The sequence below is a fragment of the Pan paniscus genome, chromosome 1 (genome assembly GCF_029289425.2).
Source record: "Pan paniscus chromosome 1, NHGRI_mPanPan1-v2.0_pri, whole genome shotgun sequence".
Lineage (NCBI taxonomy): Eukaryota > Metazoa > Chordata > Mammalia > Primates > Hominidae > Pan > Pan paniscus.
In genome coordinates, this window is record NC_073249.2 from 95,681,430 (window position 1) to 95,696,700 (window position 15,271).

The window sequence follows — 15,271 nt, forward strand, 5'->3', positions numbered from 1 at the left end:
CTGGCTAATTTTTGTATTTTTAGTAGAAAGGGGGTTTCTCCATGTTGGTCAGGCTGGTCTCAAACTCCTGACCTCAGGTGATCTACCTGCCTCAGCCTCCCAAAGTGCTGGGATTATAGGTGTGAGCCACCGTGCCCGGACGGCATTTTCTCTTTTTTTAGAGACAGGGTCTTGCTTTGTTGCACAGGTTGTAGTGCAATGGCACGACAGTAGCTCACTGCATCCTGCCTGGCCTGCGCAACACAGTGAGACTCCATCGCTACAAAACAATAATAATAAATAAATTAAAGAATTTTTAAAAACCACCTAAAACCTATTCTTAAGTGGACTTTGCAATTAGATAGAACTAATCTGTTTTTGTTTCCAGCTTTGGAAAATTTCCTAGTACAGCTGAGTCGTCACTTTTCCCCCACTCCCTTTAACCTTTTGGTTCCTAGGGAATAAGAGTCCTCTACTATTTTTCACCAGATTTTTTTCCAACTACTAACACCTATTCTACAAATTTTGTTACTGGCCCTCTTAATGTTCTCACATGTGCAGTCAATGACAACCATATCTTGACTGCTGCCTGGCTGAGAGGACTTGTAAGATGTCATCAATTATAAGATAAATCCCAATTGCAGAGATGTTAAAAGATAAAAAACGAGTGTCTAAGAATCAATGAAATATGGTATGATATTCTCAAACATAAGAATCTTTGAAGACCATGTCATGCAGGGTAGCTAAAAAGGATAGAGAAGGATACGAAAGTCAGAAAAAACAAAAAACATTGATTTGGTCACATATGCGATTTTTAAAATGTAATCATTTTTAACTACACAAATTCATTCTGATATAAAAAAATTCACAGAAGTACTAGGAAAAATGTCAAATCTTGCTCTCAGCTTAACTTCATCTGACTTGTGACCAATTTTCCAAAGTTAAGTATCCTTAAATCAACTTTCCCAATTTTACTATTAATACAATTGTGTACATAGATGAGATTCCCAGTGGTAAGGGCCAGTCTTGGTGTCCTACTAGGAGCATCTGAATGGGAGCAAGTAGTAGGAAAGGGGTGGGATTGGGCATTTTGAAAGAGAAGTGCATGCCTAAGAGAAATTGTTCATTAATTCCTTGGACAGATATTTATTGAGTTGCCTACTTTATAAGGCATATATAAAGGTAAAAAGATGTAAGCTTGCCATTGGCATTTAAGTCCTTTTTTTTTTTTTTTTTTTTTGAGATGGAGTCTTGCTGTGTTATCCAGGCTGGAGTGCAATGGCACGATCTTGGCTCGCTGCAACCTCCACCTCCTGGGTTCAAGCAATTCTCCTGCCTCAGCCTCTTGAGTGGCTGGGACTACAGGCATGCGCCACCACACCTGGCTAATTTTTGTATTTTTAGTAGAGATGGTGTTTCACCATGTCGGCCAGGCTAGTCTTGAACTCCTGACCTTAAGTGATCCACCCGCCTCGGCCCCCCAAAGTGCTGGGATTACAGGCGTGAGCCACCGCACCCGGCCTTAAGTGCTTATTATAAAATTTTGTTTATGATGGTTTTGGTGATAGTGTAGTAAAGAAAGTGGTCATGACAAAGATGATGGATAGACTTGAGGTGAGAGACTTAAGTGCAATGACGTGATCTCCGCTCACCGCAACCTCTGCCTCCCGGGTTCAAGCGATTATCCTGCCTCAGCCTCCCGAGTAGCTGGGATTACAGACATGTGCCACCATTCCCAGCTAATTTTGTATTTTTAGTAGAGATGTGGTTTCTCCATGTTGGTCAGGCTCATCTCGAACTCCCAACCTCAGGTGATCTGCCCGCCTCAGCCTCCCAAAGTGCTGGGATTACAGGCGTGAGCCACCACACCTGGCCTTGCCCCGCTAAATTTTTGTAATTTTTATAGAGGTGGGGGTTTCGCCATGTTGCCTAGGCTGGTCTCAAACTCCTGGAGTTAAGCAGTCCACCCACCTTGGCCTCTCAAAGTGCTGGGATTATAGCCATGAGCCACCACACCCGGCTGAGAGCATAATTTTAGGTGAAAAAGTTCACAGGGCAGATGAAGAACTGGTTTGGACAACTGAAGTGTACCTGTAGTAATGTGGACCTGTAAATAAAAATATCCGTTATATTATTTAATAAAGTTGTATTCTCTTCACTTTAAAAGTTAAATGTTTGATATTTCTCCTACTCATTCTAAATTTACTTGTAAATCATCCAAAATAATTTCATTTATTTATTATTTATTTTTATTTTTTGGGACAGGGTTTCACTCTGTCACCCAGGCTGGAGTTCAGTGGCACAAACATGGCTCATTGCAGCTATGACCTCCTGGGCTCAAGTGATCCCCCTACTTCAGCCTCCTGAGTAGCTGGGACTACAGGGGGGCACCACCAGGCCTGGCTAGTTTTTTTTATTTTTTGTAAGACTATGGTAGTGGGGTTGCTCAGGCTGGTCTTGAACTCCTGGGCTCAAGCAATCCTGCCTCAGCTTCCCAAAGTGTTGAGCTTATAGGCTTGGGCCATTGTACTGGGCAGTTTTTTTTCTTTATGGTCAATGGCCTTATATTGAAAAGTTTTCTAGGCTGGGCACGGTGGCTCACGCCTGTAATCCCAGCACTTTGAGAGGCCAAGGCAGGTGGATCACCTGAGGTCAGGAGGTCGAGACCAGCCTTGCCAACATGGTGAAACCCCGTCTCTACTAAAAATACAAAAATTAGCTGGGCGTGGTGATGGGCACCTGTAATTCCAGCTACTTGGGAGGCTGAGGCAGGAGAATCACTTGAACCCGGGAGGTGGAGGTTGCAGTGAGCCTAAATGGCATCATTGCACTCCAGCCTGGGCGACAAGAGCAAAACTCCTTCTCAGGAAAAAAAAAAAAAAAAAGAAAAGAAAAGTTTTCTGCTGTTGAAGTAGTCAGATGAGTAAGCATTGTGTGCACAAGGCTTTTCCTTTTTTATGTAAGGTCACAGCTGCTTCTATTTGCCCTTGTGCTACACATTTCTCTACTGAAAAGGGGGCTTTAATTTCTCATTTGACAAGTGCTAGATTACTCAGTGCCTGATTATCAAGTTACGGATTACCTAAGATTACCATCCCTCCCTTCCTTCCTTCCTTCACCATCCTGAAACACTTCCTTAGTGGTAATTCTACCAGCAGATCCTGTGAGATTTCAACTTACCTTGTTGTTTTTTGTTCATAGACCCCCATGTCTTTGTCTTTAATTATTTTAACTTGGGGTTCTGTTTGTCAGTTAAATGTTAATCAAGTAGAAGGCTAACTTAATTTTAAAACTTTTTAATTTAAAAATGATTTTAGATTTACAAAAGAGATGTAAAGATAATACAGAAAGTTCCCATATACCCTTTACCTAGTTTGCTCTAATGTTTCACTAATCTTCTCTAGGATTCAATTAAAGATACACATTGCTAAACCAAATTGTCATGTTTCCTTTGTCTCCTCCAATCTGTGAGTTTCTCAGTCACTTTTTTCTCTTGAGACAGAGTCTCTCTCTGTCACCAAGGCTGGAGTGCACTGGCACTATCTGGGCTCACTGCAACCTTTGCTTCCCGGTATCAAGTGATCTGCCCACCCTAACCTCCCCAGTAGCTGGGACTGCAGGCACACGCCACCATGCCCAGCTAAGTTTTGTAAAGATGGGGTGTCACCATGTTCAGCCTTTTAGTCACTTTTGATGCTTTTTTTTTTTTTCTGAGACCTAGTCTTGCTCTGTCGCCCAGGCTGGAGTGCAATGGTGCAATCTCGGCTGACTACAACCTCCGTCTCCCGGGTTCAAGCGATTCTCCTGCCTCAGCCTCCTGAGTAGCTGGGATTACAGGCGCGCACCACCATGCCTGGCTAATTTTTTGTATTTTAATAGAGACAGGGTTTCGCCATGTTGGCCATGTTGGCCGGGCTGGTCTCGAACTCCTGACCTAGTGATCCACCCACCTCGGCCCCCCAGAGTGCTGGGATTATAGGTGTGAGCCACCGTGCCTGGCCTTGACACTTACAGAGTGTTGGGTGGCCAGGCACGGTGGCTCACCTCTGTAATCCCAGCACTTTGGGAGGCCGAGGCGGGTGGATCATGAGGTCAGGAGTTTGAGACCAGGCTTGCCAACATGGTGAAACCCCATCTCTACTAAAAATACAAAAAATTAGCCAGGCATGGTGGTGTGTGCCTGTAATCCCAGCTACTCTGGAGGCTGAGGCACGAGGATTGCTTGAACCCCAGAACCCCAGAGGCAGAGGTTGCAGTGAGTTGGATTGCACCACTGCATTGCGACAGAGAGAGACTTTGTCTCAAAGACAAACAAACAAACAAACAGTGTTGGGCCAAGGGCACTAGCTCCGGAGGCCTGTAATCCCAGCACTCTGAGAGGCTGAGGCAGGAGGAACACTTGAGCCCAGGAGTTCAAGACCAGCCTGGGCAACATTAGCAAGACCAAGTCTCTACTAAAAAAAAAAAAGAAAAAATTAGCCAGGCATGATGGTACGTGCCTGTAACCCCAGCTACTCAGGAGGCCAAGGCTGGAGGATTGCTTGAGTCCAGGAGTTTGAGGCTGCAGTGAGCCATGATCAAACTGCTGCACTCCAGAGACCTTGTTTAAAGGAAAAAAAAAAGTACTGGTCAGATGTTGTATATAGAATGTTTCTCAATTTGGGTTTGTCTAATGTTTTCTCATGATTAGCCTGGGGTTATGATTTTCAGGGAAAAAACCCACATAGAATTGAAGGGCCCTTCCCATTGCATTATTTCATGGGGTTCATGATATCAGTATGATTTATCACTGGTGGTGGTAACCTTGATCACTTGGTTAAGGTGGTGGTACCTGTCAGGTTTCTCCACTGTAAAGCTACCATTTTCCCCTTTGTATATGCTATTCATTAAAAGGGGTCATGAAGCCTAGCCCACAATTTAAAGGAAGGGGAATTGGCCTGGACAACAAAGTGAGACCCTGTCTCTACAAAAAACTAAAAAATTAAAAATTAGCCAGGTGCGGTGGCATGCGCCTATAATCCCAACCACTCAGGAGGCTGAGGTGGGAGGATCACTTGAGCCCAGGAGTTCGAGGCTGCAGTGAGCTATGATTGTGCCACTGCTCTCCAGCCTCGGTGACAGAGTGAGACCCTGTTTTTAAAAAAGCAAAACAAAAATAAAGGAAGGAGAACTGACCTTTGCCTCTTGGAAGGAGGAGTGCCAAAGGATTTGTGCACATGTATTAACCACTGCAATAACTAATAAATATTTGAGGGAGATACTTTCATGTATCCTGTTTCTCCTTGAAGCTTTACCCACTGATTTTAGTGTTTATCCATGAATCTTAGTACTGTGATGCTCTTTTTTTGGGGGGGCGGAGGGGGGATGGGATCTTGCTCTTGCAGTGGCATGGACTCAGCTCACTGCAGCCTTGACCACCCAGGCTCAAGCGATTCTTCCACCTCAGCCTCCCACGGAGCTGGAACCATAGATGTGTGCCACCATACCTGGCTAGATTCTTTTTATTATTTGTAGATATGAGGTCTCACTATGTTGCCCAGGCTGATCTTGAACTCCTGGGCTTAAGGGATTTCCTTCATATATTCCATACTTATTAACTAGTATTCTTCTGAAAGAAAGATGTCTTACATCTTACAAACAACTTCTTCCCAGTTAATTTATTCAATTATTTATGTCAGTATGGGTTCATGAGTATTTATTTAATTTGGGGGCTATATTTCAATGTTATAATTTATTCTGTTATTCAGGTTTTTCCAGCTTTGGCCACTGGGGGCTCTTTCAGGTTGGCTCCTATGTCCTTTGTCCTTATCTTTTCTTTAATTTTTGTGATTGATTGATTGATTGTGCTTTCTTACTTTTTAGTTCTATGAGATGGGCCAGGGTCATCTTAGCCATTTCTTCAAGGAGTCCTGGTTCTTTATATTAAAGAATTATATTTAGTGCCTGTAATCTCAGCGGTTTGGGAGGCTGAGGTAGGAGGATCGCTTGAGGCCAGGTGTTCTAGACTAGCCTGGGTAACGTAGCAAGACTCCATCTCAACAACAACAAGAATTATATTTAGAAACCAAGATCTGGGTGCCAGTGTGCTTGTTGCTACTGGTGTATCCACTGCTTCTAGGCCCTCTCAGCAACATAACTAGGAAATATATGTATATATGCTAACTCCTGTATACACATATGTCTACACTTATTTCTATATCTATCTGCATAGATATTAAAATAAACATGAGCTCATACTGGTATCTTCAATTCTAATCTTGCACCTTAGGGTTTATTCTAGCCTTCCCACCTTGCTTATTGTAACTTCTTTCTCTGACAGGGAGAAAAGTGACTTTCATTATCTATGACGTATTTACTTATTTGTTCAATTCTGTTGTCTATATAAAGTAATTTCAGGATGAGTAATTCAATTTTTAATGTTTCTGTTGAAAGGAAGCATGCCATTTCCTGAAATAAGCATACTTTATTGCATCTTAGCCCTTGTTGAGGGCCATTTACCTGTATTATCCTATTAACATTCTCCTTTGATTTTTTTTTCAATGTTTAATTTTTTTTTTTGTAGACGGAATCTCGCTCTGTCACCCAGGCTGGAGTGCAGTGGCACAATCTTGGCTTACTGCAACCTCTGCCTCCCAGGTTCAAGCAATTCTCCTGCCTCAGCCTCCCGAGTAGCTGGGACTACAGGCGTGCACCACCACGCCTGGCTAATTTTTGTATTTTTAGTAGAGATGGTGTTTCATCATGTTGGCCAGACTGGTCTTGAACTCCTGACCTCAGGCAGTCTGACCGCCTTGGCCTCCCAAAGTGCTGGGATTACAGGCGTGAGCCATCATGCCCAGCCAATGTTTAATTTTTAATTTTTTGTTTTTTTGAGACAGAGTCTCACTCTGTCACCCAGGCTGGAGTGCAGTAGCATGATTTCAGCTCACTGTAACCTCTGCCTCCTGGGTTCAATCAATTCTTTTGCCTCAGCCTCCCGAGTAGCTGGGACTACAGGCGAGCACCACCATGCCCGGCTAATTTTTGTATTTTAATAGAGACGGAGTTTCACCATGTTGGCCAGGCTAGTCTCAAACTCCTGACCTCAGGTGATCCACCTACCCTGCCTCAGCCTCCCAACGTGCTGGGATTAGAGGCGTGAGCCACTGCACCCGGCCTCTCCTTTGATTTTAAAATTCCTTAAAAGCAGATCTATGGTTAGGGACAGAGTTTATCCCTGATGTTTACTGGTAATTTGGGGTCATTGGAAAGTGGTCGTAACTTTGCTTTTTGGTTTTTTTGGATGAAGCTAAAACTAAATGTTACAATAGTAGAATGGAACAGCTATATAGACAGTTCTCAAATACATGGCAAATGTGGTAGGAAAGAGTGCTGTTAAAATATAGTGGTACAAAACAATTTTTATTTCATTCTCATTTTATTCTGTACTGTTTCAATTAGTGTTTCTGAATTTCATTATGGGTATATTGACTAGAACTCTGGTTGGACTGGGACTCTAGCTAGATCTAATACGGTGGTTCCCAGGCTTTTTAATCTCATGGCCCACAAGAAAAAATAACTGAAAGAAAGGAAGACAGAAAGAGACAGAGAAGTTTATTGATAGGACTGACTTACAGTTGCCACCGTTTTACTTTCCTAAATAAATACATTTAAAAAAATCTACTAACACCATTATTTCATAAAAGAAAATTTTTTACCATTTTAAAAGTAAGACGTAGAATAAAGTATAATCCTTTAATATGACTACAACTTTATTTTATTATTCACTTTTTATTTTTTATTTATTTATTTATTTTTGAGACAGAGTCTCACTCTGTCGCACAGGTTTGAGTGCAGTGGCGTGATCTCGACTCCCTACAACCTCTGTCTCCTGGGTTCACACCTTCTCCTGCCTCAACCTTCCAAGTAGCTGGGACTACAGGTGCCCGCCACCACGCCAGGATAATTTTTTTGTATTTTTAGTAGAGACGGGGTTTCACCGTGTTAGCCAGGATGGTCTTGATCTCCTGACCTTGTGATCTGCCCACCTCAGCCTCCCAAAGTGCTGGGATTCCAGGCATGAGCCACCATGCATGGCCTATTATTCGCTATTTTAAAATTTTTATTTGTTATCAAGATCTTGAAGAATTTGGAGAAAAATATTAAAATTTTTATTTTTCTTATTTTTCCATGGATGAGTAGAAACATCATAGATCAGTGTTTTGGAATCTCTGGTCTAGTGCCTCTTGTTATAAAGAAAGGCTCTTATATCTTGTTATTATGCTATTTTCTTCCATAGGTAAAAGCAGCAGTCATAGTCTTACTTTTTCATAATCTTTAGAATACAGTTTTGAGTATTTGAGACATTTAATAGATTCATGACCTATTGAATTAAATACTCAGTTTTTGGGTTCATTGTAGTGACTGACCATGAGCTACGCTGTGATGTTAAGGTTGATGTGATAAACAGCATTGAAATTGTATCTCGGGCCCGGGAACTTTATGTAGATGATTCGCCACTGGAACTGATGGTGAGGGCATTGGATGCTGAAGGTAAAGAACTTCAGAGGATTCAACAAAATTACCTAAAATAAAGTAATATCTGTTTATGTTTAGCACTTGGAAACAAAAACTTGAGTGGCAAAAGTAGATTAGAAGTAATATCTATTTTCTCATTTGGAGCTCATAGATGAATAATAATTCTGAGTATAATTTAATGTATTAACTACACGTTTTCATAAAATATTTCTGCTATTGTTAGTTATCTCAGAACTTTTCCTTTCTTTTTTTTTTTTTTGGGCAGGGGAAGGGGAACAGAGTTTTGCTTTTGTTGCCCAGGCTGGAGTACAATGGCATGATCTTGGCTCACTGCAACCTCTGCCTCCTGAGTTCAAGCAGTTCTCCTGCTTCAGCCTCCTGGGTAGCTGGGATTACAGGCCTGCGCCACCACTCCCGGCTAATTTTGTATTTTTAGTAGAGATGGGGTTTCACCATGTTGGTCAAGCTGGTCTTGAACTCCTGACCTCAGGTGATCCACCCGCCTTGGCCTCCCAAAGTGCTGGGATTACAGGCGTGAGCCACCACGCCTGGCCACTTTCTTTTTTTTTTTTGAGATGGAGTCTCGCTCTGTTGCCTAGGCTCAAGTGCAGTGGTGCGATCTTGGCTCACTGCAGCCTCTGCCCTCCCGGTTCAGGCGATTCTTGTGCCTCAGCCTCCCAAGTAGCTGGGAATACAGGCACGCGCCACCACACCCATTAATGTTTGTATTTTTAATAGAGACGGGTTTCACCATGTTGACCAGGCTGGTCTCGAACTCCTGGCCTCAAGTGATCTGCCTTCCTCGGCCTCCCAAAGTGTTGGGATTACAGGCATGAGCCACCGCACTGGCCTCCGAACTTTTCTTAGATACCCAAATCTACCACTGAGCTTCTGTTGATGGGCCCTAGATCAACAATTAAGAACACTTTTTGGAATTTATTGCTAGCTCTGTTTGATCAATCCACTTTCTATAGACCAGGAGAATTAAATGTAAATCTGTAAAAAAGTTACAATCTTGATCTAATCTTTAATGCTTTTAATACTGTATACTATATTAATGCTATAATGAGGTATTAAAAAACACTTAGGTAGTAAAAAAAAAAATTTAGGTGGGACGTGGTGGCTCATGCTTCTAATTCTAGCACTTTGGGAGGCCGAGGTTGAAGTATCCTGTGAGGCCAAGTTTCCCATGGTTAATTAAAAAAAAATTATAATGTATTGCCACTTTCTTTGTTAATTACTTGAGTGATTTGTTTTTTTAATCTGAAAAATGAACTATTCGGGAATTCTGGAAGCTTTTTTTTTTTTTTTTGGATACAGAGTCTGTCACTCAGGCTGGAGTGCGGTGACACAAGCATGGCTCACTGCAGCCTTGACCTCCCAGGCTCAAGCAATCCTCCTACCTCAACCTCCTGAGTAGCTAGGACTACAGGTGCAGGCCACCATGACTGGCTAAGTTTTTATTTTACAGACCAGGTGTCACTATGTTGCCCAGGTTGGTCTCAAACTCCTGGGTTCCAGCGATCCTCCTGCCTTGGCCTCCCAAAGTGCTGGGATTACAGGTACAAGCTATTGCACCTGGCTGGAAAGTTTTTACAAAAATTTGTGTGGAGGGGACCAGGATTAAGGATGCCTTGTCAACCATGAGGTGGCCTTTATGTAGAAAGGAACAGAAGGAGCATGGCATAATTATTGTCAACCAGAAGTTAATCAGCTTGAGCCCTTTTTACTTTCAGACAGCTTGTGCAGCAACATCATTTATTGTTTGTGTAGGGAACTTTCTCATATATATGTTTTAATTCATTAATGATAGTGCTTTCTATTTCTTAATGAAAGAGGCTTCAAAGTAATTTTCTAGTTAGGTTTCCCTTTCTTGTTGTAAATACCTGAATATTTTTAAATACGTGATCCTATCTTGTCTGCTTTTGGCTTGCTCTACAGGAAATACTTTTAGTAGTTTGGCAGGGATGATGTTTGAGTGGAGCATTGCCCAGGACAACGAGTCAGCAAGAGAAGAACTGTCTAGCAAAATTAGGTAAACTTGAAACCAAACATAAATCATCTGACTATGAAGAAGACATCTGCCATTAAGCGGCATGCTGAACAAGCAACCATTTGTGTGGACTTTGATGACCCTGCTATCTACTTTTTTGAAACTGATAAATTACTGAGGGAAATGTCTTTGATAGAATGAAATATGACATAGATGTAGGTACCTTTATGATCGCTTAATCTGAGTTACTATGGAGGAGTTCATGGGCTAAGTACTACACAATTATTTGAGCCAGGTATATCTTCTGGAAATTCTTTTTGTTCAAGCTACCTGCACATGCTGGAGTAGAGGGAGAAGGATGATAGTATGAAATTTTGTCTTCAGTACCAAGGAGTAGATCTCAGATCCAAGTTTTACTCCCACCACAATTTTAGCCAGAGGCTCATAAATCCCTTTCTTTTTTTTTTTTTTTTTTTCGAGATGGAGTCTTGCTCTGTCTCCCAGGCTGGAGTGCAGTGGCGTGATCTTGGCTCACGGCAACCTCTGCCTCCCGGGTTCACGCCATTCTCCTGCCTCAGCCTCCTAAGTAGCTAGGACTACAGGAGCCCGCCACCACGCCCAGCTAATTTTTGTTGTTGTTGTTGTATTTTTAGTAGAGAACAGGGTTTCACTGTGTTAGCCAGGATGTTCTCAATCTCCTGACCTCCTGATCTGCCCACTTTGGCCTCCCAAAGTGCTGGGATTACAGCGTGAGCCACCGTGTCTGGCCTTTTCTTTTTCTTTTCTTTTTTTTTTTTTTTTTTGAGATGGAGTCTTGCTCTGTCACTCAGGCTGGAGTGCAGTGACACGATCTCGGCTCACTACAGCCTCCACCTCCTGGGTTCAAGCAATTCTCCTGCCTCAGTCTCCTGAGTAGCTGGGACTACAGGTGCCTGCCACCACGCCCAGCTAATTTTTGTATTTTTAGTGGAGACGGGGTTTCGCCATATTGGCCAGGGTGGTCTCAAACTCCTCACCTCAAGTGATCCACCCGCCTCTGCCTCCCAAAGTGCTGGGATTATAGGCGTGAGCCACTGCGCCTTGCCTTTATCTTTTTCTTTTTCTTTTTTTTTTTTTTTGAGACGGAGTCTTGCTCTGTCACCCAGGCTGGAGTGCAGTGGCACAATCTTGGCTCACTGCAACCTCCATCTCCTGGGTTCAAGTGATTCTCCTGTCTCAGCTTCCCAAGTAGCTGGAATTACAGGCGCATGCCACCACGCCCGGCTAATTTTTATATTTTTAGTAGAGATGGAGTTTTGCCATGTTGGCCTGGCTGGTCTCAAATTCCTGACCTCAAGTGATGTGCCCGCCTTGGCCTCCCAAAGTGCTAGGATTACAGGCGTGAGCTACCATGCCCAGCCAAAAGTGTTTTACATTCTATAGACATTGAAGAAACTATGTTTAAAGTCTCTTAGGGACTTTTGGAAGAACACTTCATTTAATTCTGCTAGAAACACGTTTTATTTTATGTCTTTAGGATTCTTAAATACTCCGAAGCAGAATATGCTCCCCCAATATATATAGCTGAGATGGAAAAAGAGGAGAAACAAGGAGATGTGATTTTAGTGTCTGGGATTAGAACTGGTGCTGCTGTTGTAAAAGTTCGAATTCATGAACCATTCTATAAGGTAAAAAGTTTGTGTGCTATAAATTTTCCTTACTTGTTTTTTCAAGATATGGTCTAACTCCGTTGCCCAGGTACTACAAGAATGCACTACCCGCCCTGGTTTTTTTTTTTTGTTTGTTTGTTTGTTTGTTTGTTTTTGTAGAGACAGACAGGGTTTCACCAGGTTGCCCAGGCTGGTCTCAAACTTCTGAGCTCAAGCAGTCTGCCTGCCCCAGTCTCCTAAAGTGCTGGGATTACAGGCGTGAGCCCACACAACTGGCCAGTGTTATAAATTTTTCACTTAATAGTCTTGCCTATGGAAAATATAGTTTTTTATGTTTATCTATAGTAGAAGCCCTCTAGTCTGATGTGATTTGGGCCAATAGTTGGTCATTTAATTGAAAAAGTTATTTGAAGTAGGTAAGCATTAAACAATTATCTTAAACATTTTATTGCCTGATTACAATTACAAATGTGACTGGCATTTTCTCTTAAAATATATAACTACATTTTATTCACCAATCCTTGATGTAGGTGCAAGGCCTTTCTTTGACCATGAGTTCACTGATTTGAAATCTACATACACTTTCTCCAATAAACTACAGTTTCTAATTTCTTCCTTTTTTGGGGTGGGGGGGTTTCAAGTGATTCTTGTGCCTCAGCCTCCCGAATATCTGGGATTACAGGTGTGTGTCACCATGCCCAACTAATTTTTGTATTTTTAGTAGAAACAGAGTTTCACCATGATGGCCAGGCTGGTTTCAAACTTCTGGCCTCAAGTGATCCACCTGTCTCGGCCTCCTAAAGTGCTAGGATTACAGGCGTGAGCCACCACGCCCGGCCCTAATTTCTAGTCAAGTAAAAATTTAGATGCAGGAAGAATTTGAGTGCAGAAATTTATATTTTAAAGGATTTTCCCTAATATTTTACATTTCTCACTTATACCTAATTGATAGTATATATTAGCAGCTTGCCTTTAACTTTTTTGACACATTTAAATTTTTAATAGAAATAACAGTTCTCTTTTCACATCTATAGTTTTTGTTTTAATGTGATTATAATTACAAGCACAACTTGCATAAATAGGTTTGGGAAAAACAAATGTTTTTTGGTAAGCATTTAATTCAATGGCAAGAACATGAGTGTGTGGACCTCCTAGAGAGAAGCCTACCAACCTTGCATTGGGTAAATCTTCATAAAAATCAATGTGTTCAACAGAGAGTGGAAAGTAACTTAATCTGGCAAGTCAGTTAATTGGAGGTTGGCTAAAAGAATTTCTGTGTCTACAATTGAGTCTTACCTTTTCTCATTTCAGCATACTTGACTTTTTATTTACCTACTTTTTTTCTTTTAGAAGACTTTTTTGTTCTAAGTCTGAGTACCTTAGAAAGTTAATAAGGTATTAAGATTCATAATCACTTTTTAAGGCTAGCTGAAATTATGACTTGTGATTAGGAAAGCTTTTAAAAAAATCTTTATAAAAAATTTTAAAAGAAGTTTAAAAGAAGTAAGCTTTTAACAAGAAAGATGACTGTGAGGATTCCGTCCATGGAAACTGTTTTTTTTTTCTTTCCCTCCCTCTTTTAGAAAGTGGCAGCAGCCTTAATACGTCTGCTTGTTTTGGAGAATATATTTCTTATACCATCCCATGATATTTATCTCTTAGTAGGAACATATATTAAATACCAAGTTGCAAAAATGGTTCAAGGGAGAGTGACAGGTAAGGTGATTTATTTTTTCTCCTATGACTCACATTTCCCAAATCTTTTCTGTTGACAAGATCAGCAACTCCACATTACATATGAAAAATACTTGTGTTTTTAGATTTTGTGGTAAAGTGTTAATTGCTGTACTTAACTAATATTAGACAGAAATAGCCCCATATCTTGAACATATTAATGGCATAGTTAGGCTGCTTAGCTTCGGTGCCAATAGGCATCTGAATTCTCTATTAAAACAACAACTAGCCAGGCATGGTGGCTCTCACTTGTAATTCCAGCTACTCTGGAAGCTGAGGCAGGAAGATTGCTTGAGGCCAGAAGTTGGAGACCAATCTAGGCAACAGAGCAAGATCCCCATATCTTTATTATTTTTTTATTTTTATTTTTTTGAGATGGGGGGTCTCACTCTGTTGCCCAGGTTGTAGTACAGTGGCATGATCATGGCTCATTGCAACATTGAACTCCTGTGTTCAAGTGATCCTCCCACCTCAGCCTCCTGAATGGCTGGAACTACAGGTTCCTGCCACCATATCAAGCTCTTTTTTTTTTTTTTTTCTAGATGTAGTCTCTCTCTGTCACCCAGGCTGGAGTGCAGTGGCATGATCTCGGCTCACTGCAACCTCCACCTCTGGGTTCAAGCAATTCTCCTGCCTCAGCCTCCCGAGTAGCTGGGATTACAGGTGTGCGCCACCATGCCCAGCTAATTTTTTATATTTTTAGTAGAGACGGGGTTTCACCATGCTGGCCAGGCTGGTCTCAAACTCCTGGCCTCATGATCCATCTGCCTCAGCCTCCCAAAGTGCTGGGATTACAGGCGTGAGCCATCACTCCCGGCCTCTTTTTTTTTTTTTCTTTTTTGTTAGAGATGGGATCTCATTATGTTACCCAGGCTGGTCTTGAACTCCTTGTCCCAAGTGATTCTCCCACCTTGGCCTCCCTCCCAAAGGGCTGAGATTATAGGTGTGAGCTACTGTGCCAAGCTGAGACCTCATCTCTAAAAATAACTAAATAAATAAAACAATTAAAGCTTTACTAGCTTTTGAAGGGCAGGTTAAGACACTTTACCAGAAGGGACCTGAATGATCATTGCAATGATCTTTGCAAAAGTTGTTTCTTGAGAAACTCAATTCATCGACTGAAAGCTTAATATTCTGTTGATACTAAAAGTTACATTGAGCTTTTTTTTTTTTTTTTTTTGAGATGGATTCTCACTCTGTCGCCCAGGCTGGAGTGCAGTGGCATGATCTCGGCTCACTGCAACCTCTGCCTCCCAGGTTCAAGCGATTCTCCTGCCGCAGCCTCCCGAGTAGCTGGGATTACAGGAGCCCGCCACTACGCCCAGCTAATTTTTTGCATTTTTAGTAGAGATGGGGTTTCACCATGTTGCCCAGGCTGGTCTCGAACTCCTGACCTCGT

General features: G+C 41.9%; 1 protein-coding gene across 13 annotated transcripts in view; it reads left to right on the forward strand.

The window, feature by feature from the left end:
• Positions 1-15,271, forward strand: part of NUP210L (nucleoporin 210 like) — a 161,088-nt gene that overhangs the window by 3,038 nt on the left and 142,779 nt on the right. For 11 of the 13 annotated variants that reach the window (XM_034936276.4, XM_034936263.3, XM_055113455.2 and 8 more), the window contains exons 3-6: positions 8,380-8,511; positions 10,438-10,531; positions 12,006-12,156; positions 13,722-13,854. In XM_034936276.4, the coding sequence (XP_034792167.1) occupies positions 8,380-8,511; positions 10,438-10,531; positions 12,006-12,156; positions 13,722-13,854 (510 nt within the window). The remainder of the gene's footprint in view (positions 1-8,379; positions 8,512-10,437; positions 10,532-12,005; positions 12,157-13,721; positions 13,855-15,271) is intronic. The other 2 variants (XM_055113456.2, XM_055113464.2) reach the window with 1 other exon arrangement.